At 40.7% G+C, this 13,046-nt stretch overlaps 1 protein-coding gene across 1 annotated transcript in view; it reads right to left on the bottom strand.

Moving 5' to 3' along the window:
* The window catches only part of POLR1A (RNA polymerase I subunit A), a 38,519-nt gene extending 25,498 nt beyond the window's left edge, over nt 1-13,021 (bottom strand). The window contains exons 1-12 of the mRNA XM_075708890.1: nt 12,945-13,021; nt 11,553-11,757; nt 9,601-9,750; nt 9,403-9,510; nt 8,367-8,452; nt 8,148-8,257; nt 5,023-5,109; nt 4,231-4,333; nt 3,606-3,768; nt 2,157-2,330; nt 1,827-1,949; nt 776-1,003 (exon numbers count right to left, since the gene is read on the bottom strand). Of these exons, the coding sequence (XP_075565005.1) occupies nt 776-1,003; nt 1,827-1,949; nt 2,157-2,330; nt 3,606-3,768; nt 4,231-4,333; nt 5,023-5,109; nt 8,148-8,257; nt 8,367-8,452; nt 9,403-9,510; nt 9,601-9,750; nt 11,553-11,757; nt 12,945-13,021 (1,614 nt within the window). The remainder of the gene's footprint in view (nt 1-775; nt 1,004-1,826; nt 1,950-2,156; nt 2,331-3,605; nt 3,769-4,230; nt 4,334-5,022; nt 5,110-8,147; nt 8,258-8,366; nt 8,453-9,402; nt 9,511-9,600; nt 9,751-11,552; nt 11,758-12,944) is intronic.
* Between the last annotated feature and the right edge of the window lie 25 nt (nt 13,022-13,046).

The raw sequence follows: 13,046 nt of genomic DNA on the forward strand, positions 1-13,046 counted from the left end.
CAAAGAAGCAACCAATACAAGCACTAAGCATTTCACAAATGTTAACATCTGTACAAGCAGATGGGCATCAGTGGTTGTTTCTTGTTCTGTCTGTAAAACGAGATGGTGATGGGAAGATGGATCCCAGGTTACAGCAGTCAGTGCTAAAACACAGACCACTCCTCCCCTGGTCGGTGCCAATACCAGCACAGCCGACACAGAATGGAGGACTCTACCTCATACATACTCACGGGCACGCCACTCCTGGAAGACGTCACATCAACCGCTTGTGTTGTACCTACTCTACAAGTATACTGAATTTCAGCCTTCAGAACTACCACCAAAAAACTGCTCCAAATACAGAACCTATTTAATATTTCAAAAGGAGAGGAAAAAAAGATAGAATTTGCTGAGAAGGACGGACAGGCAGGGGGACATAAAAGCATAAAATGAAAGCAATGTTTTATCTTCCATACTGCTAAGACTTCCCAAGACTAGTCAGATTTAAAAGAAGGACTACTCTGCATCTTGGCAAGATGAGTGCCACACACTGCATATTAAGAGAAGAGTAAAATTCAGGATGGAAAAATAGCTTTTAGAATTTGAAAAAGTATCAAGCTTTTCTTCCCACCCGCAACGTTTTCTCAGCCACCTACTGAAAGACAAGATAACCCTGCCCCGGGGGGGGTCTTTGTGAGTGGGCCCACTGGAATCACTAGCATGGACAGTAGTATCACTATTTAAAAAAAACACCACAGGTGTAGGAGGGCTCTGACAAGCCCTCTGTTGTACTCACGATCTTTAGTCCTGACTGGGGCGCGCCTGAAGAAGGAGTGAGGAGCTGCTTAGCTATGGCTTCCCTCTGGGTCAGGCTGCTTGCACTCAACACTGTACGAGATCCATCTTCGTTAATGACCATGGAGGCCCCAGGGTGAACCTTTGGACCGTTTATGACAGCCTGCCTCAGCTCTTTGACATTCCAGGGAGTGACTGGCTGAGGGTAAGTCAGTTTGGTAGCAAATACCTAGACATGAGGGAAAAGAGGAGAGAAATAACTAGTTGTTCAACTTCGGCTTAAAACAGTACTAAGTCACTGAGAACACATTGTCAAATGTTAACTCATACAATGTAAACATAAATTACTTTAAGCTCTTGGATGCATCTCCTCCTCATTCTACTGTCATGCCAAATAAATACATTTCTGTTTTAAAATCCTCTACCGTAAGAATAGAAATGATGTCCTTCTACGATTTTCTACTGCAGTAGAAAACTCAATTAGCAATTAAAAAGAAAGCATGATTTTAGACTCTGCAAACAAACCAAAAAATACAAAGAAAAAGCCCGTTAGTTATCACCAGGTCCACTATTTGCAGATATGCAAGCAGAAAAGATGATATAATGAAAAGCTTGAATTCAGGCTTGGTGTCCTCTCTGTGCAGTTAAAAAACATTAAGGATGAATGAAGTTGGTGACACTATTATGGTCTTTTCTTAAAGGCTGCCTGCCATAGATGTTACCAGATACACTGTCCAAAGACCACAGGAGAAACAGGATCTACTTATAAAGTTTGCACTAATTCATAATCCCAGGAAACAAGTACAGCTTTTTGTTTTCTTTAATCCTCTTTTCCAGATGTGGGAAAAGAACCGTAAGAATTTCCTCCTTTTCAATGCTCCTTCTTTATTAACACACAGCAGTAATGTACAGCTATGACATGCTGGGGAAGAAAGAGTCCAGATGAGTCAGAAAATCTCTACGTTTTAAACTGCTTGCTATGTAGCTGAACGTGTTAGAGTAGTTCAGTCCCCAGCTGCACCAAAAAGAACCACTCCTTTACTACTTCTTACCATAGGAATGCCAATCTCATTGGTACCAATGTACATATCGGGGCAAATGACTGATCGAGCAGCAAAATCCACACGCTTCCCCATCATGTGCTTGCGGAACAGTCCTTCCTTTTTCTCCAATAGCTTTGAAAACAGAAGTTAAGTTAATGATTAAAACGTGAAAGCATGCAACATCAGACATTCTCCAGATATTACAGTGATGAGTATCATGAAAATGCCTACATACTAGCCACAAATATCTCACTTTTTTCTTATTCCATCAAATTCTCTTATTTTAACTATCTGTGACACACAAAGTCCAGAGTCTCTAAGACTTTGCCTGCTACCCACCTGACGAATACCAGGGTATTTTTCTGTCATTAGTTTGTCCATGTCACTATCAAATACAATGTTGACATGACTCTGAAGGCGAATCCAAGCGTTGTACAGCTTATCTGCAATGGTCTGTCCTGGAATCATTGTCAGGACAGAATGGTCCAGAGCTTCATTATTCTCTCCTGTCTCCTACAGAAACAGAAATTTGAAACTTGGACTTAACAAAAAATACCTTCTATTTACTAGGCTGAAATTATAGTATTAAACAGAAAACCACAGAATTTAAAAAAAAAAAAAAAAATCCCCCAACATTAACAATGTAAATGTAACTTTCAAATTATTACAACCAAGTGCCTCAGACAGGTCTGCCGTCAAGTTTTAGAAACTGACTTGGATGGGAGATCTAAATGTTTCTATGATTCTATGTGGTGGACTTGGCAGTGTTAGGTTTACAGTTGGACTCGATGATCTTAAAGGTCTTTTCCAACCTAAATGATTCTATGATTTCCAAACATCACACCCAGTGGGATTTTAATAGATGATTGCTAATCAGTCATCTCCTGGTAAGTGACGGTCCTCTTTCCAGATTTGATGTCACCAGTTAGTCAGTCTGTGCTATAAATCACTGTGCTACCAGAAAGTCCTATTCTTAGATGAAAATAATGCAAATCCAAGAGCTTTTATCACCTACATCACTTCATTTTCACGGTATACCAGTCACATCCAAAACACATTAACCTTCTGTCACAGCGAACATTTTAAGAACATATCTCCACCTAGTGGCTAAATTCTGAGGAACTAAAAATGTTTTCAAAATGTTTTACACTTAAGATGTAAATCAAGTTCAGCTGAAACTAGGTTCAGTATCAAAAAACCCTCAATAATACAATTCATGAACAAATATGAAAAGAAGCATGGTGACATACATTATCATTTACCACTATATGATCATGTGAACAGGTCGGTAGTAAATAAGCATTGTTACTAATTAATGTTATTTGTGAATTTTTTTGGTTCTACTTAGACATCAATGGTCAAAAATAACCATGATCACAATTAGTTCTAGTAGGCTTAGAAAACAAAGTGGCTTTTTTCCTCCATCATTTTACATTCAATGAGATGCTGGAAAAGTTTTACTGTGAATGGTTTGTGCTGTACATATTTCATTCTCCAATAACAGGATCCCATTATGTCTCACATACAGCAATCTAATACAAAAACCATGACTAAAAGATACTGTGTAAAATGTTTTTCCCTTTGCACCAGGCGGGTGGGTAGAAAGAGGCATGAGCAAAAAAAAAAAAAAAACCCCAACCAAAACACCAAATTATGGAGAGCATCTCCAATGGCACGTACTCCAACAGCCTAGGCAAAATCTCTTACTGGAACAGTTCAAACAGGAGCCCACCTGAACTCGACCCACACACCCAAAAAGCAAAGAATAAGATAACCAGCAACTCTTACTGTTTGGATTTCTTCTTCTGTAATTTTTATTGGTTGACATTGTTCTTTTGCCATGAAAACCAAGAGCTTCCGTATCATTTTGGCATCTTTCATGACAGCCTGCAAGTTCACTGTCTGACCATTTGTAAACAGTCGGTCTCCAACACGGTTTACAGGACGATACCTACAGCAGATCAAAGTTACTTTAGAAGATTAAAGCCACCGAAAAGTAGCATGATAAACCTCTAACATTCTAAGCTAAGTCTTCAATGCATGAAAAATAATCCCTATAAACTACCAGTAAGCATTTAAAAATTCACATTATACTGGGACAGTTATGAAAGAGGAATGATTCCGTAACAAGAAATTCTACCACTACTATACAGTTATAATATTCTATAATAATTTAAAATACTAATACTAAACTAAATTTTTTTCATAACTATTATTTCAGTCCTTTAACAAACTCATTTGAAGTTATAATAAAACTTATCATCAGTTACTGCTGTGATTTTTTTTTTTTTAACACTGCACTGACACTTCAGCAGACCAGCATCTGTACTACATGTGTTTGCATCTCTGACTCCTGCAAAAAGTACGTGCCAAACCCCATGATTTCCACAAAAGTTTTTGGGGGAAATTTTACCTTGAAGGTGGAACCACAAGTAGATCTAAAAAAAACATGTCTGGACTGAATCCCAAACTCTCATGGGGACCCATCCCAGAGAAGAGATAACGCAAAAAGAAACCTAAAAAGATACAATAGAAAAGATAAACTCATTATCACTGCTATTGTTGAGGAATCCAAACCCCCAGATGCATTTGGTCAATCAAGCCAAAGGCATCTGCAAAGTTAAACACTAGCGAGCTTGTTTGAAATACAAACATTTAGGCACACTTTAGAAACGTTTGCCATTGTTCTTTTTGGTCACATACATGATTATTTAGAAACAACTCTGAACAGAAATACAGAGTATAGCAAAAGAAAAAAGCAAAACAGCAGGAAGAAACAGTTTCCAGCTACTAGCTGTGACGGATACATGAAACTGCTATGGTTTTTCCTGGCAACTGCAGACAGATTCAGAGTACAGGGAATTCAAAAGAAGAGACCGCTAAATACATTCTCAGTCTTTAAACAATGTAACTGTGAGGAATATTAGGTGCAGCACCGTATGAACATTAAATTATCTCTAAACAACAACTGTGATTTGTGGGGAGCCACAATTTCAGAACAGCTAATCAAACTATTCATTGAATCCAGCTCTCTGCACTAGCTCACTAGCTACCGGTCCTCCTGTCACAAAAATCTATCTTGCAGCCAGGAGCCCTCAAGGCAAAAGACAAAGATTTGACAAGGTGTTCATATGGGAACATTTGCAGACTTTGTCCACTAAATGACACAGAAAACAATGTAATGTTGCTCTTAACAAGTTATTACCTTCATTCTTCCACAGAGCCAGGATGTATTCCTTGGCAGTCATCGGTGTCAGGTATCCTCTCTTCCCTAACTGGCTTTCATCAATAGCTGAAAAATAAAAAATAAAAATTAAAATAATAAAATGAAATGTTTAAAAAAAAAAAAATCACAAGCAGCTAAATTTGTTTTTGGTTACAATTTGCCTTCTGGCCAGTCTGGGCAGGGCAAGATATAAAGAATGAGCTCTACATCGCAGCCAGGGAGACTGGCCCTACGGAGCCTCTGGCAGAAAGCACCAGGGGAGACTCGAGATCGACCCCTAGGATTTTGGAGTCAGGGATACAGAGGATCCGAGACCCACTATACGCAAACTGAGAACGAGATACTGGCAGCATATGATGGGGTTCGAGCTGCTTCGGAAGTGGTTGGTGCTGAAGCACAGCTCCTGCTGGCACCCCGACTGCCGGTGTTGGGCTGGACGTTCAAAGGGAGGGTCCCCTCTACACATCACGCAACTGATGCTACGTGGAGTAAGTGGGGTGCACTGATCACACAACGGGCTTCAAGAGGAAACCCCAGTCGCCCAGGAATCTTGGAAGTGATCATGGACTAGCCAGAAGGCAAAGATTTCAGAATACTGCCAGAGGAGGAGGCGATGCGTGTTGAAGAGGCCCCATGTTGGGTGCCAAAAAGGACTGTCGTGGTTTGACCATAGCCAGCAACTCAGCGCCACGCAGCCGCTCGTTCACTGCCCCTGCCCTGGTGGGATGGGGGAGAGATCAGAAGAATAAAAGTGAGAAAACTCGTGGGTTGAGATAAGAACAGTTTAATAATTGAAATAGAGTAAAATAGCAGTAGTAGTAATAATAGTAACAATAATAATAATATACCAAGCAAGTGATGCATAATGCAATTGCTCACCACCTATTGACCGATGCCCAGCCCATCCCTGAGCAGCAATCACTGCCCCCCCGGCCAACTCCCCCAGTTTCTATACTGAGCATGATGCTATATGGTATGGAATAGCCCTTGGGCCAGTTTGGGGCAGTGTCCTGGCTGTACCCCCTCCCAGCTTCTCACTGGCAGGGCATGAGAAGTTGAGAAGGCCTTGACTAGTGTAAGCCCTACTTAGCAACAACTAAACCATCAGTGTGTTATCAACACTATTCTTATGCTAAATCCAAACCAGAGCACTATGCCAGCTACTAGGAAGAAAATTAACTCTATCCCAGCCAAAACCAGGACACAACGATAAGTGCTTCCAGCTCAGAGAAAGAATGGAAGTACATGCAAAATATACTGGCTGACATCTACGTTAAAATATCATTAACATGTTTGCTTTCGGGATACGAAATTAACTAAAAAGCCTTCCCAGTATGGAAAAAATAAGCTATTTCTGTGATTAATGGATATCGATATAAGTAACTGAAACAAAACTCAACTTTAAAATCTAAAGTGTATCCTTCATTTGATTAATAGCAAGCTGGACCCCTTCTTCAAATTATCTCGTCCACTGACCAAAACACAAATCAAGAGTCAACCTGCAGCTGGTGAACACAGAGGTGGGATTCAAGTATTACCAGTGAGATCAAGGTTCCCATGAAACACCTAAGTGGATGAGACACTAATGCCAATCAGCAATTTGTCTGTATTGTAAGTTAGAGTCTGGGCTAGCAGTATTTTGGTGAGGAAGGAAAACACATGGGTTTGCTACTGAAAAGAAGAAAGATCTTTTTTTTAAAAAAAGCCAGAGATTTTAGGTCTCAATTTCCACTTCTCTTGCAGGCCAGCCCCTCATGTCGCATGGAAGCCAGAGTATACAGCTTGAGGAAAAACAATTCTCCCATGACCTCAGCTGAAGTTTCCTATTGTTCTTTTTGCTAAGGTCCAGAAATCCAGATTTTTCCACACTGAAACTTAAATTCTCCATTCCTTCACACAGAAAACCTTTCCATCCCTTAAACACAAATGCATCAATGCCAAGGTTAAAAGTACTCCTTCCAAGATTCAATACAATGAGCAACCATGACACATGCTATGCAAAATGTACCTAACTGTATAGTCCATCCCATTTCTGAAGATATAAGACTTTTCTGTAATGAAAGAAACCAAGAGGTGTTACAGCTTTGGTTTTTGAACACTGAGAGGAGGAATATATTTCTTATCTGCACTTCAGCTGTGAATGTTAACAGAGACTGCGAGAATATGTCTGGGTTTGAAGCTTTCTGTGGTGAGGCAAGGTATTCCAGTTCTGGCAACTCACCTGATCCTCCAGAACAACTGTTTTCATCACTAGCATAATAAAACACACCCCCAAACTTTGGACAGTCCTAAAGGGGCTCAAATAAAAAGCCCTAAGTATTAGCCTACAATTTCATGGAGCAAAATCATAGTTGTCTACTGTTGGGATATCCAAACTTTCCTGCCTTTGTTGAATGTATTATGGATAGGATGTTAAAGAGATCCAGCCTTTCTGCTTGAAAACCCATCACTGATTATCGTGCTTCTCTAGGCACAACTCCAGAGATTTAACCTAGTATTTAAACCACAGACTAGTGAACAGAATAAGCTCTATTTATAAATCTTTTCTAAGAGTTAAGTAACACATACAAATCCACTTCAATTTACCTGGTTGTATAATGGATCAAGGATACAAGATGAGGAAAAAACTGATTCAAACACTAGGATAATTAAGCTTGAAAAGCGTCACCTACTTCCTTTTCTGTCTTCTTTAAGAGGAAATTCTTCCATACAAGGTAGGATTAACTAATTTTAATTCTGAAATAAGGTTGGTCATCTTCCTCCTAGTTCATTTTTTATCTAGTTCCCCTAGTTTAAAAATCTAGCAGAACATCATCTACCCACCAGAAATGCAGTGTCCCAAAACCACATTAGAGTTGACACAGATTATGCTTTTTGTACTTCTTTTCCTGACGTACGAACAGACACTCAAAGCTGCAAAAGCAAAGGCAGCTCGCAAATAGAGAAATTTAATGGAGTCGGGTACTCCTCTACTGCTGAGCTTACTGTTTTATTTTAATTTTTTATACATGAGTCGCAAGCACATAGTCACTGCTAGGAATCTATGCACCTTGAATACAGGAAAATAAGTGTGAACATATTTGAATAGAAGACAAATATTTTACTTGCTGGCTCTTCCAGGATGCCTTCCTCTCCTGACTTATGACACACTGTAGAAGGATAGGTTACTGTCAGCTTGCTGTTATGCTCTTTTCGCACTAGTGATCTCCTAGATCTTAAAGGAAAAAAAAAGAAAACCAGGAAAGGCAGATAAAAGTTAATACAAATGCTCACAATATTTAACTTTACACCAGCTATTTAAGCACATGAGGAAGTAAACTTACTTGCAGTTTGGGCATTTCTTTGAACTCATATGTGCTTTCCAGAACTGTGCTATCAGTTTATTTCTACACTCACATACATTTTTTACCTGATAAAATAAAAAAAAAAACAACTTAAAAATAATTTAAAACATTTTATATGAAGAATTATTAAACACTACATAATTAGCATTAACTATCAACACGAACATTATTAGTATCAATGCACACAATTCCTTGCATTGATTTAATTCATGCCTTGATCTCTAGTGTTCTTCCATCATCTTCCCATATTTGCTGGAAACATACACCCCCGCAATACATGCTACGCTCCTTTTTAAATTTATTTCATAAATAGTCTTTATTTTTCAAGTCAGTACTAACTTTTAAAGCTTTTCTCTAAATGACAATTTAAGAAGCCAGAAGATTGATAAAATTACTTCTTTTGACTGCTAATGAATGTATAATTTCCAAAGTGCTCAAGGCTAGTTTTGAAACAAGTGACTCTGGAATTAAACTTGTCTTATAAACAAATCTGCTCAAAGGTGTTAGACCTTTAAACATATTGTTCACTAGTATTTTCCTTTAACTAACAATGTACATTTGAGTGCATTTAAATGGAAATGAGAATTCAATTACAATTACGTAATTATTTCTAAAAATTTCACTGTAAGTAATTCTGTAAATTTGCTAGATGCACAAGTTCTCAAAAAATGTTCTGCAGTTAATAGAGAGAGCATCGTGCAGAGAGGTATCAACACCTGTAGGTAATGTACTGACAGCAGTATCAGATCATTTTTGTATCATATCTACACAGTCAAAACATTTCCCTTCATAAAGTATATTTTTCCAGGAACCTAATAGTTAATCTAACAGGAAAGAAAACCTTTTTAAACTTTATTTCGGACATTTCACCCAGAACGCCCTTTAAATATAACACAATTCAGAACTCCGGGACAAAATCTAGAGTCTACATAGTCAAAAATAGGCTTTCTTCTACACATTACTATTTTAAAAGGACAAAACCTGAGATCCCAGCAGAAACACTGATTGTACTTACATTTGAACACTGATCTCTTATTTGATTACTTTGTAATATTTCATTAACATGGTGATTTAACTCTTCTTCAATTTCTGAACCTGTTGCATCTGCACATTGCTCTAAAAACTAAAAGAAACAGAATAAAAGAAATTGGGATAGCTCTATAGTTACAGGACTATCAACACAAAAAGGAATGGAGGAATACACAGTACTTGCCCTGTTCAGAATGACTTCAAGATCATGGACGGCATGAAGCAACCCTTTCTCCAGAACCTTCAGCTGACTTAGCAGTAAGTGAACCACAGCTCGAGGGCATGTCAGCATGTGACAATTTAAACAAGAACCTCGAATTAGAAGGTATAATTTCTGGAAAGAAAAGGGGGGAGAAAAGTTATCCTGGTCGATTTACTAGCTTGCACCGTAAGCAAGTAGATAGATTTGTTTGAACTTAAAGGAAGTGCTACTATAATTGAGAAATCAGACTAATTGTTAAATTTAATCATAAAGAACTGGATTGAAAAAAAAAATTTTCTTTCAACCACACAAATTCATATGGAAAGTGTGACCTGTAGACAAACTACCTGCAGGCTGCCTACATAACAGATCCAGGGGTCAAGAGGAAAAGCCTGTCACATCTACAGCAACGCTGGGACCAAGGCTGCTCTTACACAGCACTGTGATTACAGCTTTTAACAGCTTGTCCCATAAAGGACAATGTGGTTCCCAAAACTCCACACTAGTAAAATGTAACGTTCTGGTCACAAGTACTATCCCTGTCCTTCAAGATTCTTCATGCAACCACATTCTGCTCAAGCTTCAGGAAAATATCAGTAGTTTTTATTATTCAGCATAGCTCTGCACACAACTCGCTCTAGCTGCACACAGCACCAGTGGCCCGAAGGCTAGGAATTGCTGCTCCCTGGTTTTGTTCCTTGGTCAAATAGAAGTATTTTACTTCAAAGCTGGGACAAAACTAGAAGTGGGATGGACCTCGTCTAACCTCAGTCACCTGCAAGTCGTTTTTAGTCTCAATTAGTAGCCTGTGCAGGAGTCAGCTACTGGAATTGAGACTAGCACCTCAGGAGGGAATTTCACCCCAGCTCAGGTTCCTGTTATAGGCTAGATGAATCTTCCTCTGCAAATAGCCCTGCTCCTCAGACTCCAGAAAGAGCTAAAAAGTACTAATCAGATTACACATCTAACTTTTAGAAGACCAAAGTAAGGCAAATCCTACCCTTCATGCCAGGAATCCTTTTATATTTAAAAGATGACCCTTTAGAAAAAAACACCCACATGAAGCACTTAGGAGAAATGTGCAGTTTGACCATCATGAGCAGCTTTCGAAACAAGCCTATTAACACCTGCCCCGAAAGATGCACACCAAGTCAAATCTCTGCTCTGCATTAGGTATCCCACATATTATGTACATGCAACAGTTGTAAAGCTATGAGAAGCACGTGTCTGACTTCCAGGTGCAAGAAATCTTCCTGACAGCCTTTTTTTAAATTATTGTTATGAAAATTGATGGATTTCTATATAGCTTAGCATTTTTCAACTCCCTGCTGCTGCCAAACTTACACCACTATATCCTTCCATTTACTTGGCATATGCGTTATGTCACTCAGCATATTGCTGGCTAGGTTGTTGGGTCTTAACCACATTGATCCAGTTTTCTGGAATGAATTATTCTGGAATAAAAAGACCTACTGGGTAGAATGTACAAACACAGCTATTTGGAGCTCAAACAAGCCCTTAATGTCCAGGAAACACTTGGAGATCTTAGGATAAAAGTAGGTAGCTGCTCATGTAAGTTTGTAATAGTAGTTTAAAGGAAACAACTTGTAATTTTTACTGTGCCATCCATTTAATTAAGGCATGAGACCCTGCAGTTGGTCATATAGTTTATTGATCAACGCTCCCCCTCTCTTGTTTGTCAATACTGAGTAAAACAATAGTTACAACAACGTGTACATTTTACAAAAGTCTAAGTAGTCTACTTGTATTGAACTATCGTGACACAAGAAACTTTTTCTACTATGTTTGCTGTTATTATACTTAGAGAGAAAACAGATCTCTGCACCTTTACTATTTTCATGGACTACAAACTGTATGACAGCTTGAGCACCATCACCCATTTCGCCAGCAAGACAATAATTAAGCATACATACCTCAAAAAACAGAGGGTTGTAGACAGGCAGAGGCAGCTCTATATGGCCAAAATGACCAGGGCAGTTGCTGAAGTTCTGCATGCAAGTTGCACACACTTCTCTGGAGTCCGGAGGTCCCAAAGCCAAGTCGTACAGTCCATTAACGGCTGGATTCCCCATGTTATCCAAATACTGAGGGTTTGTTATGGGTTTTACACTCAGTTTCCTGAAGTTGAAAGAAAAGAACAAAAATCAGCAGCAGCAAACAGCCACTTGATTTGCACTTCAACGGCACAACTAGCATTGACATTTAGTATCTATATGATTTTTTTTATTGATAGAAACATGTTTTTGAGGGTACTTTGTGCATGCAACAGGCATTTCTCTATCATTAACTCCATTGTCTGAGTACAAACATTCATATCACAGCACATATTTCTTTTACATCTTCAGCCATTATATTAAGAAGTCAGGTAATTTTGTCTGTGTGTCCTCTCAAGCAGCAGGGGAGGTATAAAAACAACGAAAACACCTAGATGGCAACAGCCTTACATCCTTGACTATACACAATGCTAACATCACACCAACTCTAAAATGCTGACAGCTCTCTAGAACTCCAGGAGAGACAACTTGCTGGAAAAAGCTGCAAAAAAAACCCCTGCAACGAAGATCTCAGCTCTGCAACAGTTAACACTGGTGCTAAAATATCTGAACATATTCCTCCTCGCTGAAACCAGCCAGGTCTCTTCCACGCTGGACACTCAGGATCAGATCACTGGCCCGGTTTCCAGGAGGGTGCCCACCAAGGAACAAGCCCAACCTTACCAGCACAGGGCTCCTCCAGGCTCTGACAGGTTCCGCTGGTGCTGAGGTGCAGGGGTGGGGGGGAAGCCCCCCAAGAGGGGTGCAGCCTTCACCCTCCCAAGGTGAGTTTACGCTGCAGCCTCTGCCCCTGGCAGCACATGGAAACGGCCACGCTCCCCCCGCCTCCATTGCCAGCGAGGGGCTCTCCTCAGAGGACACGGGCCGCCTCCCTGCCCCCTTACAGACCCCTTCCCCTCACCCACCTCAGTCCCACACAAGGAACCTCCCCCCCCCCCCGGCCCCCCAGCCCTTCCCCACTCCTCCGAGACCTCCAGCGGCCCCAGGCCACGCAACGGGGCTGAGAGCCCCACAGAGAGTCCCGCGGCCCCCCGAACCCTCAACAACCGGGGGTACTCAGATGCCGCCATCCCCGTGGCTGGCGAAGGCCACGGCACAGCCGGCAGGACTACATGTCCCAGCAGGCCGCGCGCCTACAGCCCGCCGAGGCCTGCCGGCGCTCTGGCGCAAGGCACGCCGGGAGTTGTAGTCCTCAACAGCACCCAGAAGGCAGGGGACGAGCGGAACCCACCGCCTGCCGCAGATCCTCACCTGATCTCCTCGGCCGTGTACATCCCGAAGGAGACCCCAACCAGCCGCCGCCACGGCACCACTTTCGGCGGCCTCATGGTGAACGGGCGAGTCCTCCCGGCC

Source organism: Pelecanus crispus, chromosome 4 (genome assembly GCF_030463565.1).
Source record: "Pelecanus crispus isolate bPelCri1 chromosome 4, bPelCri1.pri, whole genome shotgun sequence".
Taxonomy (NCBI): Eukaryota; Metazoa; Chordata; class Aves; order Pelecaniformes; family Pelecanidae; genus Pelecanus; species Pelecanus crispus.